This window comes from Octopus bimaculoides, chromosome 14 (assembly GCF_046866305.1).
Source record: "Octopus bimaculoides isolate indiv1 chromosome 14, ASM4686630v1, whole genome shotgun sequence".
NCBI lineage: Eukaryota > Metazoa > Mollusca > Cephalopoda > Octopoda > Octopodidae > Octopus > Octopus bimaculoides.
This window is the reverse complement of record NC_142941.1, coordinates 26368951-26389345: the sequence shown is the minus strand read 5'-3', so window position 1 is coordinate 26389345 and position 20395 is coordinate 26368951. Positions and strand designations below refer to the sequence as shown.

Below are 20395 nucleotides of genomic sequence, written 5' to 3'. Positions count from 1 at the left end.
TATAAATTACAAGTTACCATTTGCTTTAAAAATCATCATCTGTTATTATCTATATAAGGGTCAAAGAAAGTAATCCCTACCCATACTGCTAATAGGTTGCAACTCTGGGGTATCATCATCATCGTTTAACGCTCGCTTTCCATGCTGGCAGGAGTTGGACAGTTTATTGGCAAGCCAGTGGCTGCACCAGCTCCAATCTGATCTGGCAGAGTTTCTACAGCTGGATGCCCTTCCTAATGCCAACCACTCAAAGAGTGTAGTGGGTGCTTTTACGTGCCACCGGCACAAGGGCCAGTCAGGCGGTACTGGCAACGGTCACGCTCAAATGGTGTTTTTTACGTGCCACCTGCACAGAAACCAGTCCAGAGGCACTGGCAACAACCTCGCTCAAATGTTGTTTTTCACATGCCACCGGCACAAGTGCCAGTAAGGCGACGCTGGTAACGATCATGCTTGAATGGTGCTTTTTACGTGCCACCGGCACAGGAGCCAGTCACTGGCCCTGGTAACAATCATGCTCGGATGGTGCACTTAGCACTCCACTGGCACGGATGCCAGTCATGCGGTGCTGACATCGAATTTGATTTCGATTTCACTTGCCTCAACAGGTCTTCGCAAGCAGAGTTTAGTGTCCAATGAAGGAAAGGCATGCATAAGTGGGCTGGTAATACCACTGGCATCGGCCACAGGTTATGGTCTCACTTGGCTTGTCGGGTCTTCTCAAGCACAGCATATTTCCAAAGGTCTCGGTCACTAGTCATTGCCTTGGTGCAGCCTCATGTTCAAAGGTCGTGCTTCACCACCTCATCCCAGGTCTTCCTTGGTCCACCTCTTCCACAGGTTCCCTCAACCACTAGAATTGATGTTTGCTAGAAAGGTCAGATCCGTTTTTGATACTGAGTGACAATAGAAAAAAAAGCAAAGTTCAAAATTTTTCAAGTTAGGTGACTTTTAAAAACCTATAGATATGGTAAAGAAAGCTGGGAGGACTGTGTAATTCGCTTGTAATTCACTGTATAATGGAAAATGCTATTCTGGTAAAAGGAAACAATGTCAAACATAAAAGACATATTAACCAACTTAAAAAAAGATTCACAGAAAAACCAGTCATGAGAAATGAAATCCCCATTGAAGTATTGTACATGTTTGAGGTATCAACACCCAAACAGTCTGAAACTATACGTTCCGGCACCAGAAAATGGCAAAGAACAAAAACACGGGAATTGAGCCCTAAGTTTAAGAGCTATTAAAACTCTGAATGGAGTTTAATTCTAAAGAGGGAAGATGTTGTAGAAGGATTCCGACCATCCTTATGTGACTAAAAGTGGACTGAAACATTGCAATAAAATTAAGAACTGTGAGCAATTGGTAAGCAGTTCACTGTAAGCAATTGGTAGTGAGTGTTTAATCATGTGTAACAGTAATAGTGCATTGTGTAAAAATTTTCTTTCCCCCTGCTTCATTAAATTATTTAACACTAGGATATAAAATTAATAAAATGTCTTTCAATTAAAAAAAAAAAGATTGTATATTGTACAATATACATTTATTGTTGGAAACACTAGTATTGAAACAGGAGTTGCCTCCACGTTGGTTTTTATCTGAATTTCAGTCAGTTCTCTTTGTGATTCTTCAGTATATAATATATATATACTTGCACATATGGTTCCAGGTTTAGTTCCACTGCGTGGCACCTTGGGCAAGTTTCTTCGGATCTTTTTTAAAACGGGGGCCACATTTTTCATTAACGAAACACTTTGAAACTTGGAACACTGGTAGAATGTGTCATATAAAACATCTTTTTCTCTTAGTCTTCTTAAAAAAAAAGAAATCCATAAATTATTCCATGTTAAAGTTGTCGTATTTCTGTAATTTCAACCAATCACTGACGTCCATTCAGCCGATATACATTAAGTGCCGACTACATAAACAAACGATTCTGAAACAATTAACCCTAACCCTAGGGTTAGGGATAGGGTTAAGGTTAAAGCAAATAAAACGAAGGTATGGAGATTAAATACGCTTTACATCGCTTAATCAGCCAAAGGAGTAAATGTAAACAACTGAATACTTGTCAGTGATTGGTTGAAATTATCGAAATAAGACAATTTTTTACATGAAATAAATTCGAATACAAAAATATTTTTCTGTTCTATAACACAAAATAGATAAGTATACGAAGTTTGAAAGTCTTTCCGTACCAAAAACACTACGTAAAACATTAATGAAAAATGTGGCCCCCGTTTTAAAATAGATCCGTTTCTTCTACTATAACATCGGGCCAAGCAAAGCCTTGTGAGTGGATTTGGTAGACAGAAACTGAAAGAAGTCCATCATGTGTGTATATATGTATGTATTTGTGTGTCTGTGTTTGTCCCCCCCACCATCACTTGACAACCGAAGTTGGTGTATTTACGTCCCTGAAACTTACCAGTTCAGCAAAAGATCACCAACAGAATGAAACGAGTAAAAGAGTATACATACATACATACATACATATATATATATATATATATATATATATATATATATATGTGTATGGAAGCAAGGTCTAGAAGCAAAGGGCCTCAAAGTTAACCTAGCAAAAACCAAAGTCTTAGTAAGTAGGAAGGCAGACAAATCACAAATCCCTTCAGGTAAGTGGCCCTGCTCAATCTGTAGAAAAGGCATAGGTAGAAACTCCATAAGATGTACCCGGTGTAGGCTTTGGACACATAAGAGCTGCAGCAATATCGGAGGGAGGTTAACAGGGAAAATAGCTTGTGTGAGGAAGATGCACAGGTACAACAAACATCAAAAATGTACAGGAAATAGACTCCATAAACTGTCGGGGGGGGGGGTAAGCTAGAGATAGTAGATAGCTTCTGTTATCTAGGTGACCAAGTCAGTAGCGGAGGTGGATACTCCAAGAGTGTAGCTGTGAGAATAAGTTTAGCCTGGGTAAAGTTCAGAGTTCCTACCTCTACTGGCAACAAAGGGCCTCTCACTCAGAGTGAAAGGCAGATTGTATGATGCCTATGTGCAAACAGCTATGCTATATAGCAGTGAAACTAGTGACCAAGACCTTTGGCAATATGCTGTGCTTGAGAAACCTGTCAAGCCAAGTGAAATCGTAGTAGGGATTGATGCTGGTGTCGCATAAACAGTATTCATGCCTATGGCATGTGAAAAGCACTTTTCAAGCATCTGGCTTCACGGAGACAAAGTGGCTGAACTCCTTTCGAGTGTTGGGCTTCACAGAGGTAATGACTGAGACCTCTGGCATTATGTCATGCTTGAAAAGAAGATCCATCAAGCCAAGTAAAATCAGTTGTAGCAGAAAATGGTGTCACGCAAATGGCACCCATGCTAATGGCACATAAAAACACCCATTACACTCTATGAGTGGTTGATTAGGAAGGGCATCCAGCCATAGAAACCATGCCAAACCAGACTGGAGTTTGGTGCAACCTTACAGCTTGCCAGCCCTGGTCAAACCGTCCAACCCATGCGAGCATGGACACCAGATGCCTGATGATGATGATATATACATACATACATACACACACATATATATATATATATACATACACACGCATACACATACAAACACACACATATACACACACACACATATATACATACACACACACACATACATATACTAGCAGAAAGACCGCCCTCCAGGCGGTTTTCTGCTAGCCACTCGATAATATTTCCACATTTGATTCCCAATTCTAATAATTTTTATATTTTATGTCTAATTATTTCTTTGTATAAGTGTTCACCTGCTTAGTAAATTATGCTTTCAATATTTTATCAGTCATAATCAATGTTATATGCATTTATCATTAATAATTGGTAGAACTTACATGGATGGATGGATGGATGGATTCACACACACACAAAAGTCTGGTGCTGTGAGAACACATGGGAATGACGTTTCTGTTCCTGGGCCTTGTTGGCTTGACAGGAAATTGTTTGCATGTAAATGTTAAAGGAAATTCCATTTCTTGAGATACATGTGGTATTCTTGGAATTAGCAGAGTTGATCCTGCATAAGGACCAGAAGCAACCTCAGCCTCGATAACATGATCATGTAAACTGATAATGATGTAGTGTGTGCCATTGCAATGTCCATTAGTAGCATCTAAATTTCTAAGAAGCACTATGCATCATTTTTTTTCTTCAGTTTGAGAATGTGTGATGGAAACCCTGATGGTGTAAGTTTGTTGATGAACTCAATTGGGTACAGAGTTTTATTATCAACTGTATCTGAGCTTTAGTGTTGTATCTGAACATTAGTGTTGCATCAACAATTTGTGATCTGATACCATTATTTTGAAGTAGAATATTTTCCTTGAGATACTCTAACCAGTTGGTCATGTGTAGCGGAAACAGAATCATGTCTTAGTCTCCATGCATATTCAGGCATCTGTTTCAGACGCTTTGCCCTGGTTTCATCTGATTCAGTTGCCCGTCTTTCTGCCATTGTGCCTTTGCTGTTAAATTTTCTTTTTCAGTTGCATATTATCTATAAATGAAAGCTCATTAAAAACTATCTTGTTTAGCATGCTAGAAATAGCAGCAATCTCATAGTTATTATTGTAACGCTTATAGAGTTCCAAGTAGCCATACCAACAAAATCACTTCTTCATTTAAAAAAAAAAGAATTATACCAGTATATTAAAGAATTTTCACCTTATCAAAAATATTCATTTAACAAACTACAGCAACTGATAATATTCTTTTCTGCTCCAGGCACAAGGCCTGAAATTTTGGGGGAGGGGGCCAGTCGATTAGATCAACTCCAGTATGCAACTGGTACCTAATTTATTGACCCTGAAAGGATGAAAAGCAAAGTCAACCTTGGTGGAATTTGAACTCAGAACATAAAGACAGACGAAATACTGCTAAGCATTTCAACCAGCATGCTAACGTTTCAGCCAGCTCGCCGCCTTGGAAACTGATAATATTCTTGAAATTGTAAGGTGGCGAGCTGGCAGAAACGTTAGCACGCCAGGCGAAATGCTTAGCGGTATTACATCTGTCTTTACATTCTGAGTTCAAATTCCGCCACGGTCGATTTTACCTTTCATCCTTTCGGGGTCGATAAATTAAATACCACTTGTGTACTGGGGTCAATCTAATCAACTGGCCCAACTCCCCCAAAATTTCAGGCCTTGTACCTAGAGTAGAAAAGAATATTCTTGAAATTGTACCTCGTATCAAAGTTATACAGCTATTTTGTATAAACATGAAATGAAAAAAAATTATACAGGTATATTAAAGAATTTTCATGTTATCAAAAATATTCATTTAACAAACTCCAGAAATTGGTAATATTCTTGAAATTGTGTCTTGTATCAAAGTTATAGATCTGTTATTAAATTATCATTAATGAAAATAGAGGTGAGCGAGAATGAGAGACTGTTGCAAATAAAAACGTAAAATGTTGCCAGCAATGAATTAATAGTATTTATTACTAAACATTAAAATCTACTCCGCAGTGAATGCAATGAATATTTAAATTCGTGAAGAATTGAACATGGTGAATGCAACAAATATTTAAATTTGCGAGAATTTGGAGTTTAAAAAAATCAATGAACTTCAGAAATCGAAACTATAGGCAATTTCTTAGAACATGAATTTATAAAAATATTTCCGGGTGGTCAAGCTTTTAATATTGCATTCTTTTAGTACTTTGAGTAATTGTTACATACCTAATAAGCAGCTTTCTCCATTATAGTATGGATACACGCGCACACACACACACACATATATATATATATATAAACATATATATATAAAGAAGTAGTATCTCAATGACATATCTATATAGTCACTCAAATCACCTCAAATAGCAGCCAAACCTCTATATTAACACTCAGTCTTTAAAAATGTATGTACAAATGTAGAGGTAACACTGAATTATAAACCTGCTCAATCAGGGCTCAGCTAAGGATAAACAACATACTTGTCATATGCTTAGTTACTGTCCAGATTTCCTAGAAATGTTTGCAGTAAACCAAATCAATATCTATAAAAGAGAGGATGTTTGTGTGTGTGTACGTGAATGTGGTTTATGCATGTCCACAAATTAGCACGCATGTCGCTCCAATTTTAGAAGATTCGGAATGACCCTATGTGCATTTTAGTGAACTTTCTCTCTCAGAGGTACCTGCGTATACCTGTAAAAATCGATAAACTTTTATCAATTTTGAAGTTTGTTGACATGGCGAAGTCAAATCTGTGCATACGCGCATGAAGTAGAGAGAGAGAGAAATTGTATGTTTGTGAGAGGGAGGGTGAAGGAGAGTTACATTTTGTTTGCCAGGTCTGTGTGTTAAGCAGCAAGCAAACAGAAAAAAATACCCTCTCTCTCTCTCCCTCCCTTACATACACATGCCAGTTATCTCTCTTTCTTTCTCACACACACACACACACAGCAAAATTACACACAAAACACATGTTGCCAAAAAGAAATAGACGCTATCTTTTTATAGTGAGTATGCCAGACAGAAAGTGTGGTGTGTATGTGAAGTTCTTTTGTTAGTGTGAGAGAGCAGCATGTGTGTGTGTGAGACAGGGAGAGAGAGAGAGAAAGAAAGAAAGAAAGAAAGAGAGAGAGATAAATGTGTGTAAGGGAGGGAGAGAGATAGAGAGGGAGAGCGCGCTCTCTCTCTATCTCTGCCGAATTGATGTAAACAAACCCATGTGGTCTGATTTTCACGTTTCTAGGTATTGTACCGTAAATCGCCATTTCCAAAATATATTTATTTCAAATCATTTATCCGTATATATATGTAAGGCAAGGTGTGTGTGTTTTGGGACCTTTATGATTTGACAGGCAACATTTTTTTATGTAGTGTTTTTGGTACTGAAACACTTTCAAACTTCGTATACTTGTATATTTTGTGGTATAGAACAGATAAAAAATTTTGTATTCAAAGTTATTTCACGTTAAAAATTGTCTTATTTCGATAATTTGAACTAATCACTGACGTCTATTCAGTTGAATACAGTTTGTGCTGTGACGGTGTATATGGTATTAATCCCCGTTAGTTCTGACATTTCCGATTAACTAGACTGTTTGTAAACAAAGGGGAAAAAGCCATCAAAATACTTGAATTATTAATGCACCTCCACCAAGTGCGTCATTTCCTAGAAATAGCAGCCAAATCTTCTTCAAATCAAACTCTAGTTTAGGGTTAGGGTTCGGGTTTTAGAGTTAGGGTTAGGGTTGGGGTTAGGGTTATGAGTGAGGTTATGGCAAAAATATACACACAGCGTAATTTATTATATAAACAATATATGCATATAAATTACGATTAAACCGGATGAAATATGTCACAGGGAATAACACACTTAACACCGGCTGTTTACAAAAGAGCACTGACTGTATTCAGCTGAATAGACGTCAGTGATTGGTTGAAATTACAGAAATACGACAACTTTAACATGAAATAACATGCGATGTGCAATTTTTTGTTAAGAAGGCTAAGAGAAAAAGTTGTTTTGTATGACACATTCTACCAGTGTCCCAAGTTTGAAAGTGTTTCGTTAAGAAAACAAGTGTTGGCCGTCAAGTCACAAAGATCTGTGTTTTGTTGATATACGGGCAACACACACACACACACATACGAACATGTATGCGCACAAAAAATATGTATGCAATTGGTGTACATACGTGCGTGTGTGTTGCTCATATATATATATATATATATATATTATTTTGCTTAAAAGAGTTCCAACACTGTCTGTTTTTTATGTTTTATTTATATTCCTGCAGAACTAATGTGGGGTATAGAATATGGAATATACAATATATAATATGATATACAATATACAATATAAAATAAAATAAAATAAAAATGGATGGCACCATGAAAGAAAGTATTGAATGTAGATGAAATATTGAGTGTTCAATATAAAGGATCATATATATAAATATATAAATATAAATATATATATATAAAGGCGACTCGAGTTTCAGGGCTATTTCCCTTCGTCATGGCCGGTATGACAGACTTTAACAGACAGTCTGTTAAAGTCTGTCATACCGGCCATGACGAAGGGAAATAGCCCTGAAACTCGAGTCGCCTTTATATATATATATTTATATTTATATATTTATATATATGATCCTTTATATTGAACACTCAATATTTCATCTACATTCAATACTTTCTTTCATGGTGCCATCCATTTTTATTTTATTTTATTTTATATTGTATATTGTATATCATATTATATATTGTATATTCCATATTCTATACCCCACATTAGTTCTGCAGGAATATAAATAAAACATAAAAAACAGACAGTGTTGGAACTCTTTTAAGCAAAATAATATATTCCTCTATACACAATCATACAAAAAAATCCACCTTTTTTGTATTTATTTTTACTCGCATATATATATATATATATATATATATATATATATTTATAGATAGGATGATAAATTGAATATTAATTCAATTTAAAACCAAGTGGCCTAGCATATAACAAATCTGAAAATTCAGAAAAAATTGTATTACACGTGTATAAGGGATGACCTCTAGGTGGCCATCCAATATGCTAGAAAGAGGTCATCAACGACCCAACCACAAAGAAAAATAGTGTTCTCCAGAAAAATTTCGCAAAACGCCAGAACAGGACAAAATGAGAAATATACAGAATAAAGAATTATCTATGGCCTGCAGCAGTTTCAAACATTAACATTTTAGTTGCGTAACATCCGTGTTCTCATATATATATATTTATTTTTACTCGCATATATATATATATATATATATATATATATATATATACATATATACTTAAAACTTCGTTGTGATCTGAACAGAACCACTTCTGACACAGAGAATCGGGAGCCCTTTTGGTCATTCTATTTTCCTTACTGGAAGGGTTCCTAACCCATGAGCAAAGAGGGGTTAGATGATGGCGGTGGTGTTTTCAAAGGGATGGCATATGTAACCTGATCACCTCTGCCGATCAAACTCTCAACCCATGCGCTCCGGTTGCAACACTGATTCTGCCCAAATTTGACGTCATGTTACTTAGTTTGGTTTGAAATAAAGAACTTGATTAGCTTAATAATCCCAACTTAATCCCGGGCAAAGCCGGGCTATACTGCTAGTATATATATAAAACATGTTAAATTGATGTTTCATTAGAATTTTATCAATAAAAGCTTCATTAAATTAATCTTCATAACACATACTTATCTGATTTACAACATCTATAAACATCAGTGACATAGATGACGACATATGACAGGATAATTAGAATACAGAATATAGGGAGATAATAGCGATTGCCAACAGATGGGCAAAGATGAAAATGTATGATATTGCCTTGCCAACATGTGACAAAATGGGTTGTCTTTTTCTTCCTAACATTATAAAATTCAGTTTTCATTTTACTGAATGTTTACATCGATAATTTCTGTTACAATTAATTTCATACCAAACTGAGTGATCATTTCCTCAAACTTGATTTTGGGAGGCACACTTACGAGCTTAAGAATTTTCCAGAGGAATGTGTGGTTGACTGTGCTGAAAGCCGCCTTGATGTGGAAGTGGCAACCTTTGAAGAACTCTGAAGATCTTTCAATGAGGAGACGAAGGGCAAAAATATGGTGAGCAGTAGATTGATTTGGCATCTCAATTGGCCAGTTCAGGGATGCACTTGCCAGCCCCTTCACCGACAATGGAGACCTGACCCCAGAGATCAACTGCAAATGTGGTCTGGCTACCAGGGTCATGTACTCCCTTTGGTGCCACTGTTCTATCTCCCAGATGAAGCTCTGCATTTACAATGCATCAACCTTCTTCATGCTCCTCTCTATGAACCAGAAATATGGCCCCTCTCAAAGATCGTGGCAAAGAGGATTGACAGCTTTGGTAGCAGAGCCCTGAAAACCATTGAGAACATCAGATAGTACCATTACGTTTCCAACAAAGAACTACAAGCACACACAAATCAACCCAGAGCATCCCACCTCATAGCTAGCTGTCACATGCACCAGTATGGACATGTCTTCCATCTCCAACTAGATCATCCTACAAGGGCCTTCCTCTAATTGAACGCAGCTGGTGTGGGCTGGAAGAGACTTTGTGGCAGGCCTTGCACCAGATGGCTGAATGTGATCTCCAGGGGCTTGACATCACCTTGGCAGATGCAGAGGGGCTGGCACGGGACCGCCAGCAATAGAGAACACTGGTGGTCCTGATTAGCTCTACACATAATGACATTTCAAGACCACTAACTTGGAATTACACCAGCTCCATCAAGCAAAAGCAAGAAGCAAAACTCTTGAGTTCAATCCTATTATTTGATTGGGTTTATTTCTATTGTTATTTTGATGTTAAAAAAAATGTGAGGTTAATGGGTTGTTGAACTGCATATAAAATTTACAGGATCAGATAAAATATGAAAGCCTAATCAAATCTTAATGATGATATATTTCCAATAAACTATAGAAGGCAAAGTTTTGGCAGCCGTATGGTATTTTATAGAGGGATGGGGCAGAATGATTAAGATTGACTGCGATTTTGAGAAAAACGTTTTTTACAAATGTTCGCAACCTTAAAAACTATAATCAGCTGAGCAAATGATTTCTAAATGCATGAAAAACACTATAATATATTCAGAACACTATTTCAGAAAATTATTACCGTTCTCTTTGAGCTGGGGCAAAATGAGTAAGAAAAGATAAGATAGATTTGCTTCTTCAATTCTGCAGAATTACATTTGAAAGAAAGACTTATACACATCAATATCCATCCTTAAACATCAAAAATGCAACGAAAATTTTAAATATCTAGGTCAAATGAAAGGAGATCAAGGAAAAATGGCACATGATATGAAATTAAAGAAACTCAACTAAATCTAAAAACTCAACATAAAATATTATCTATAGCTTCTTCACAATCTGCTGGAGTGGGTCTCTTTCGGACATATTTATGCACTATGCAGTAATTTTTACTTACTTTTTTTTTAATCTTCCATACTGAAGGATGACCAAGTAATCCTTCAGTAAGAGAGATTTAAAAAAGTAAATAAAAATTCAAGGGGAAGTAATTTTTGCCATGATGTTTGTGACATTCCGCCGAATACCCAGGGTAAGGAAACATCGCAATCAAAACTGAAAAAGTCTTAAACAATCAAGCTTGCGCACCTAAGAGAAGATCATTTAGTAATAGAAAATTATGTTATTAAAATAAATTATCTGGGCACTTTTTTGTTTCAGTGTGACAGTGGGCTTTTTCATTTCGTTTAAGCATAACAGCTTGATCAAGGTGAGAGTCGTTAGCCTGATGTAAACTGACCAATCACGAACAACAAATTTGAGACAGCTAAAATATATATACAAGATTTGAAGGTTAATGTTTATAACTTGACCTGGAAATGAAAATCAGAAAAAAATAGTGCAATGGGTGTAAAGAAAATGTGTAGGAAACGAATATGAATACTTTATATACATATTTTCTATATATTTTTTTAATATTTGTGCTGGTGGGCGGCACTGATAGGCTTCCATATTAAGTTTTTTCACCTTTTTACCTGAATCTTATATTTTTATTTTTTATTTTTACATTTCGATATTATATATTTTTAATTATTTTTAGGTTTTTACATAGGTATAGGGTTAATGGTTCTGGCAGTATCTGGCAGTGTTGGCTATAGCCTAGTCACCCGTATTACGAACCAGGTGATACACGAAGGGGTCATACCCAATGACTGGTGTAGCAGCATCATAGTCAACTGCTACAAAGGTAAAGGTGACGCTTTAGATACAAATAATTACAGAGGCATCAAGCTGTTAGATCAGGTTATGAAAGTTACAGAGAGGGTCATAGCCCAACTAATTAGGGAGCGAATCAATTTAGATGAGATGCAGTTTGGGTTCGTGCCAGGTAAAAGCACTACTGATGCCTTATTTCTAGTGAGACAGTTGCAGGAGAAATACCTAGCTAAGGATAAACCTCTGTACCTGGCTTTCGTTGACATGGAGAAAGCCTTTGACAGGGTCCCCCGATCCCTTATCTGGTGGTCAATTAGGAAACTTGGGATAGAAGAATGGTTAGTGAGAGCTGTGCGAGCCATGTACAGAGATGCTGCCAGTAAGGTGAGGGTTGGAAATGAGTACAGCAATGAATTCCGGGTAGAGGTAGGGGTCCACCAAGGTTCCGTCCTCAGCCCCCTCTTATTTACCATAGTCCTCCAGGCAATCACAGAGGAGTTCAAGACAGGTTGCCCCTGGGAGCTCCTCTATGCTGATGACCTTGCCCTAATTGCGGAGTCACTATCAGAACTAGAGGAGAAGTTTCAGGTGTGGAAGCAAGGTCTAGAATTGAAGGGTCTTAGAGTCAACCTAGCTAAAACCAAAATCCTAATAAGTAGGAAGGTAGATAAAACACAAACCCCTTCAGGTAGATGGCCCTGCTCAGTATGTAGAAAAGGAGTAGGTAGTAACTCTATAAGATGTACCCGATGCAAGCTATGGACACATAAGAGGTGCAGCAACATCAAAGGCAGGTTAACTAGCAAGTTAGTTTTTGTTTGTGGCAGATGTTCAGGTGCAATAAAGACTGCAAACAAACAGGAAACAACTTCTATCTCATTCCAGGGTGAAAAACTAGAGGTAGTCGATAGCTTCCGTTATCTGGGCGACCAAGTTAGTAGTGGGGGTGGGTGCGCTGAAAGTGTAGCTGCTAGAATAAGAATAGCCTGGGCAAAGTTTAGAGAGCTCTTACCCCTGCTGGCGACAAAGGGACTCTCACTCAGAGTAAAAGGCAGACTGTATGACGCATGCGTACGAACAACCATGCTACATGGCAGTGAAACATGGGCTGTAACTGCTGAGGACATACGTAAGCTCGCAAGGAATGAAGCCAGTATGCTCCGTTGGATGTGTAATGTCAATGTGAATACCCGTCAGAGTGTAAGTATCTTGAGAGAAAAGCTGAACATTAGAAGCATCAGTTGTGGCGTGCAAGAGAGACGATTGCGCTGGTATGGACATGTGGTGAGAATGGAGGAGGATAGCTGCGTGAAAAAGTGCCACACCCTAACAGTTGAGGGAACCCGTGGAAGAGGTAGGCCCAGGAAGACCTGGGCTGAGGTGGTGAGGCAAGACCTTCGTACATTGGGCCTCACCGAGGCGATGACTACTGACCGAGACCTTTGGAAATGTGCTGTGCGTGAGAAGACCCGGCAAGCCAAGTAAGATCGTTGCCAGTGCCCCTGGACTGGTTCTTGTGCGGGTGGCACATGAGATGCACCATTTTGAGCGTGGCCGTTGCCAGTACCGCCTGACTGGCTCCTGTAGGATTTTCGAGCGAGATCGTTGCCAGTGCCCCTGGACTGGCTTGTGCGGGTGGCACATAAAAGACACCATTTCGAGCGTGGCCGTTTTCGTGCGGGTGACACATAAAAGCACCCACTACACTCTCTGAGTGGTTGGCGTTAGGAAGGGCATCCAGCTGTAGAAACTCTGCCAAATCAGACTGGAGCCTGGTGTTGCTATCCGGTTTCACCAGTCCTCAGTCAAATCGGCCAACCCATGCTAGCATGGAAAGCGGACGTTAAACGATGATGATGATGATGATGTTGATAGTTTTTCTGTTTTTCTCCCGTCCAAACTTTTTTCCGTGCGCTTATAGACACGCACAAGGAACATTATATGCATGAGGATATGTGCGCATGTAGATATAAACGTACGCACACCGAGATATGTGCGTGCGTGTATGATATACACAAAGTTAGAGGGGTTTTGACACCACACAGTAATTTCTTTTTGTTTGTTTATTTTCCCCTGCTTATTTCCCTTTGTTTTCATGTCCCTAACGGTTATTTTTCAAAAGAATCTCCGGTAGCTGGATAACTGAAGAGGTGGTAGGAGCGGAACCCCGCCCAGGCATCGGAAACTCAGAGTTTTATCATGGCTACTGAATAAGTGTCACATATCTTTACAGATACATTCTTCTATTTGCATAATATCGAGGTCTCTTTCTTTCTTTTGTTGCCATTCTTGCCAAATATATATATATATATAAATTAAAACAGTAAGGTAAAAATTTGGATATTAATTAATATCAACTTAATACCATGGAACTAGTACATTGAAAGAATCAGGAGATTCAGAAAAATTATCTGAGATCTCAAAGGATTATTGTGATCTTCTAGCACATTAGCCATCCATCTAGTAGTCTTCTTTATTTATATATATATATGTGTGTGTGTGTATGTATGTATGTATATATGTGTATATATATATGTGTGTGTGTATATATATATATGTGTATGTGTGTGTGTATATATATATATAGATATATATGTGTGTGTGTGTGTGTATATATATATGTTATATATGTGTGTGTGTGTTCTTGATATTCTTTCAGAGCAAGTCGTTTTACATCTATTACACTATTTTTCTTTTGTTTCTTGGCTCCGATGAGGCGTCTCGGAACATTCACATCGTGAATGTTCCGAGTCCTCTCCCCACCCACCCCCGTTCACTTTAGTTTGACGCAACTGTCTACAGATACCCTACTACAATACATAGTGTTTATTTCTACTCACTTCCAATAATTTTTTGTTTTGGCTTCAATTTTGTTTCATTTTATCTTCAATTATTTTTACGTTTTTAACCATTCCATCGTTATTCTCATTCGCTCGTTATTACTTTCTCTCTCTATCTATATATATAGATACATATATACATACATTTTTTCATTCATATATATACATATATATACACACACACAAACATATATATATACACACACACACTTATAGATTGTAAACATTTCTCACACCAATCAAATGATTTTGGATCGGATCATCATTTATTAAATATAATTTAGGTGTCACGCTTAAACGAAAAAGAGCCATTATCTGTAACATACCTTCAAATTTTTGTGGATAAATTTCCGCTACATGCTTTATAACGTATTGTAATTCTCTCATGAATTGTGACATTTCATGCCATTCATGCTCTGTAGATCGATATGCGACCGGCGCATATCTCCACTAGATCCACATATATACTTCAATCTCCGTTTTATAACTCCACCCATTATTTACATTCATTAAGTTGTGTCACCCTCGTTTCACCGGTGGACGGAGAATAAAATTCAAGAACAAAATCAAACAAAAACAAATCACAATTTTCACTTGTAAAAAAAGAACTCCGAAAATTGGTAAGTAGCCTGCTTACGAACCACATGGTTCCGGGTTCAGTCCCACTGTGTGGCACCTTGGGCAAGTGTCTACTATAGCCTCGGGCCAACCAAAGCCTTGTAAGTGGATTTGGTAGACGGAAACTGAAAGAAGCTCGTCGTATATATGTATATATGGTGGACATTGGAATTAGACACTGAGGGAAAATGGCTGTAACTTTTTTATTTTTTTAATTTTGACGATTTTCGTTTTCGATAATGTGTTCTATATGTCACGGTCATGCGATTCCCCTAAAAAAAAATTTTGGACCACCAAAAGTTCATCGTATATATATATATATATATATATATATATAGTTCAAAAAAACAATAACAAAAAAAAACAAAAAAAAAAACAAAGTGAGGACGTGATATGGATAGTATTATTGGACGCTCAGGAAAGGAAAGAGAGAGTGTATGATGTTTCGGGCGTAGCCCTTCGTCGGAAAGATGGAAAGTTCGGAGAATGGAAGAACGGAGAAAGAGGAAAATGGTACCGATGCCCAATATATATATATAGTGTGTGTGTGTTTGTCCCCCACACACACACACACACCATCGTTTGACAACCAATGTTGGTGTGTTTATGTTCCCATAACTTAGTGGTTCAGCAAAAGAGATTGATAGAATAAGTGCTAGGCTTACAAAGGATAAGTCCTAGGGTCGATTTATTTGACTAAAGGCTGTGCTCCAGCATGGCCACACTCAACTGAAACAAGTAAAAAGATAAAAGATATAACCTTTTAATTTTGTTATCTTTTATTTGTTTTATTTATTGGGCTGCAGCCATGCTAGTGCACTGCATTGAATAGTTTAGTTGATAAAATTGATCCTAGTAAAGACACACACAGACAAAGGGCTTCTTTCAGTTTTCATCTACCAAATACACTCACAAAGCTTTGGTTGGCCTAGGGCTCAAGATGTCAAAATCAAACATCAACAATCTGATGTGTGTAAAGCCTAAGAAGGTCATCATGTAGGTTGGAGTTGAAGGTGGTAGGCCTAACATACAAAAGACCTTAACATCACTACAACAACCTGGTTGTAGGGTGCCTTTACCACCATTCACTGTCCTATAAGCAGTCATACCACACACACCATCTCAGATTTCTCCCCAACCTACAAACCTTTCCTACAGGTCTTAAGGCTGGACTGTGTGTCAGTCATATTACCTTCAATCTTGGTGTAAGAGAGTTCGCAACGGTTGTGTGTTCTATCCCAGAGTCGTACACTGCAGGGGTGGATTTCAGGTGTTGATATGCCTGGGCCTGGTTTTAGAAGATCAGGGTAGTTCGTTTTCCTTGGGGTGGTTCATGTTTGCAAATACATAAAGGTGCACGTGTGGATAAGAAGCTTGCCTTGTAACTACATGGTTTTAGTTTCAATTTTTAAGTTGTCTTCTGCAATAATCCCGGGCTGACTCAATTCCTTGTGAGTGTATTTGGTTGGTGGAAACTGAGTACAAGCCCATAGGGTGTAGATGTGTGTCTGTTTGTTGCTCCTCCTCTATGGCGGTTCGGCAAAGGGTACTGATAAATAAGTACCAGATTTCAAACAAAATAAGAAAAAATGCTGATTCGTTTGACTAAGATCTTTTCAAAGCAGTGGTTGCAGTCCAATGAGTGTAAAAGAGTAACCATTGTCCCCTTTGATTCCTATTTTACTCAGATGGACCCTCTTAGCCATTCATTGTTTAAGAAAATCCTGTTTTTATGATTAAATATTAGGAATTTTATACAAAAAAATGAAAGTATTTTGTGTATTGTAGAGGCATGACCAATTTATTGCAAATACAACAAAATCTGAAATGGACCCTCAAAGGCCATAAGGTCCCTGGTTTAGAATTAATTTAAATTGAAGCTTTTTGTCAAAATATCATGTTAATCTATACCCTAAACATCAGCTTAAATAATTGCTAAGTTGTTTTACTAATTCATTATTTTCAAAATTAACAAATGCAGAGTATTTCAACAAAAAGCATAGTAGTGCAACAGTTAAGCATTAGTGTAGAGTTGCATTCATCTAAAAGAATCTGGTGCATGTAGATGCCACTTGTAGTGCACCATTGCACTTGAAGCACTTTGTTTCTTTGTGCAAGGCATGTCCTTTTCTGTTGCTCCTATCTATTCTGTTGTAATTGAACACCGGCTGAGTGCTGGTGTAGTCCCATCTTCTTTGAGCAGTCATCTCCTAGATGTACCATGAGGTTGAGGTTGGGTGGAGGTCAAGAGATGTCTGAGTGCAGTCATTTAAAACAGTTGGCAAAGGCATGGTTCATGGATGGTCTTTGTGGAGTGACAATTGGCTGCACTGTACTTCATACCAAGGCGAGCAACCACTGTCAGCTGATATGATGGGAGGCTTGTTAGCTGCATAATATAGAAGAGCTCAGTGGATTGTGTGAGTATTAAGTAGACTGCAACTTCCCCATGGAGTAAATATACTAGAAAGTTGTATTTGCGCTTGCACATCATAGATTCATCTATTTCTATGATGTGCTCAGTCCACCAATTTGGTAGGGGTTACGCAAAAGATAATTACTTGTAATGTCCCTCATGTACTGATACCATTGAACAACAGTACATTTTGAAAAACCGACTTTTTAATGGAGGTAGTGTATGATTTATTTACTTTGTGTATAAAAATTATTTACTTTGTTTAGAAAAAACCCTCATATATGTTTTGTGCATCCCAATTTAAAATCTTGAACTTTTTCCGAAATTTTAAAACCCACCTCAACCTCCCCTATTCCCAAATTTTAAATTTTTCAAATTTCATCCCGCCTTTCAGGCGGACTTCACGCACATTTCCCCCAACACACACCACTCGCTAAAACAGACATTTCCAATTTTTTTTTTTTTGGCGATCTTTCGATACTATCCGCCACAACTTCCGGTCGTTGCGCGCACGCATACTGATTACATGATCGTATAGTGTGTTTATGTGTTTAAATGACTTGAAAATATGAAAAAGACAACATTAAATAGAAACTCAAACCTTCTCCCCCTCGGATGCATACAGTTCTCAAACTTTAAACACATAAACACACTATACGATCATGTAATCAGTATAGGGAGGAGATACGCCACTGTGGAGGTGCGCTTCACAACGGAGGAGGAAGCAATAAAGCACTCCACAGAGGCAATAAGGACAGCGGAATGGGTGCTCTTGCCTTCGTACTGCGGCAAACGTGTGGCCAAGGTGCGAGTGAGTAAGGTGCCATCCGAACTGAAACTTTAAACACATAAACACACTATACGATCATGTTAGCAGTATGCGTGCGCGCAACTAATTTCCTAACGTTTTCTGGTGAGTTTTTAACTTGACACAAGGTATAAGTAATCTAAAACAGGGATCAATACGACTAAGGCATTAAATCACGTACACAAGAAAAAAAATATATAGGATAAGAATATCAAGAACTATGAAAAGAATTAAAAAGAAAACAAGGAAAAGGTTTCTTCATATGCCTGTACGTATGTATATATATATATATATATATATATATACACACACACACATACATAAATACCTCATCGTGCTGCATAATTGACGGCTGTTTTTCTCTTTTTCGTATATTTTCTAATACACACGTGGTGAGAATGAATTGCAACCGGAAGCGGTCAAATAAAATAGTTCCGCATGCATAGAACTCCGTGTAGTAATTTCCGGTTATATCCGTTGTCTTTATGCTTTTTGAAGTTAACACTTAGTATTTGTATAAAGCTGAGATCAATTACTCCCTCTCTCTCTCTCTATTATAGTTGTAAATTATAGATCCAGTCTTGTCTTATTAGTAAAGCCTAAGGGATCTAGTTTTTTTTTCATTCGTAAAATATGGGCACTGTCATGGTATTAGCTGTCAGAAGCGAAAGTAGAAAAATCTAAACAAGGAATGTTACTGCTGGTTTGAGTTGAAATCTGTTTCAACTGGCTACTGACTGGCCGGAGCTATCTATCTATCTATCTGTCTGTCTGTCTGTCTATCTCTCTATCACTCGTCCACCTTCGTTTGTTTCCGTAGAATTTATCAAATTAGAAAAAAAAAACTTTTTGGCTACTTCCATCATGCTAGCTCCACACGAGGGGCATATTTTTGGGGTATTTAAAAGTCCATGTCTCTTAAGCCAATTAATACTATTTTCTGTTGTAGCGGTGGCGATGGCAATATCGCGGTGATTAATTCCAACTTTGGATTACGCGTGGTGGTGGTCATTGGTGGTGCTGATTGGTGTATGTGATTTGTTTTTAAAAACAATAATGAATAATGCAAAAATATATTTATTTATAAAGTTTAAACTGAATTTCATTTGTTTAAATTCTACGGAAATGCATTTTCTAATTTGATAAATTCTACGGAAACAAACGAAGGTGGACGAGTGATAGATAGAGAGAGACAGAGACAGACAGACAGATAGTTCCGGCCAGTTAGTAGCCAAAGAAACAGATTTCAACTCAAACCAGCAGTAACATGCCTTGTTTAGATTTTTCTACTTTCAATTCTGACAGCTAATACCATGACAGTGCCAAAATATGCAATAAAAGATCTGAAAATCTTTTCCTTTTCATGGGCAGCTCGATTCATTAATTTTCTTTAACTAAACACTTTGAAACTTCGTAGAATATGTCATATAGAACATCTTTTACTCTTAGCGTTGTTGAGAAAAGTTTCTATTTTCGAAGTTATTTCGTGTTGAAGTTGTCATATTTCGGTAATTTCAACCAATCGATGACGTGTATTCAGCTAGCAATTTTTCTACTTAGGGTTAGGGTTAATGTTTTAGGGTTACGGAAAAAATGAATAAATTGGAGTGGGGGGCAAAAAATTTCAGGTAAACAGGAAAAAAAAACCTAAAAGCAGTAAAAATGCACGAACGATTATGGTGGTGTCATAAAGTAAACGTGCTTCAGATACACTCGTTTATTCATACAAACGTAATTGAGATGAAATATATCATAAATAACAGTGACACCGCCGGAAGTTGCTGTTGACAAACAACAGCAGTAATTTTATTCAGCTGAATACACTGTCATTGATTGGTTGAAATTACCGAAATATGACAACTTTAACACGAAATAACTTCGAAAATAGGAACTTTTCTCAACAACGCTAAGAGTAAAAGATGTTCTATATGACACATTCTGCCAGTATCCGAAGTTTTAAAGTGTTCGTAGAAAATTAA

At 37.5% G+C, this 20395-nt stretch overlaps 1 protein-coding gene across 2 annotated transcripts in view; it reads right to left on the bottom strand.

Annotated features, from left to right (window-relative positions):
* The window catches only part of LOC106874548 (protein MAK16 homolog), a 167316-nt gene extending 147158 nt beyond the window's left edge, over positions 1-20158 (bottom strand). Inside the window, exon 1 of one of the 2 annotated variants that reach the window (XM_089362571.1) lies at positions 18745-20158. In XM_089362571.1, the coding sequence (XP_089218697.1) occupies positions 18745-18759 (15 nt within the window). In that variant the 5' untranslated portion in view covers positions 18760-20158. The remainder of the gene's footprint in view (positions 1-18744) is intronic. The other variant, XM_089362572.1, reaches the window with a different exon arrangement.
* Positions 20159-20395: the final 237 nt, after the last annotated feature.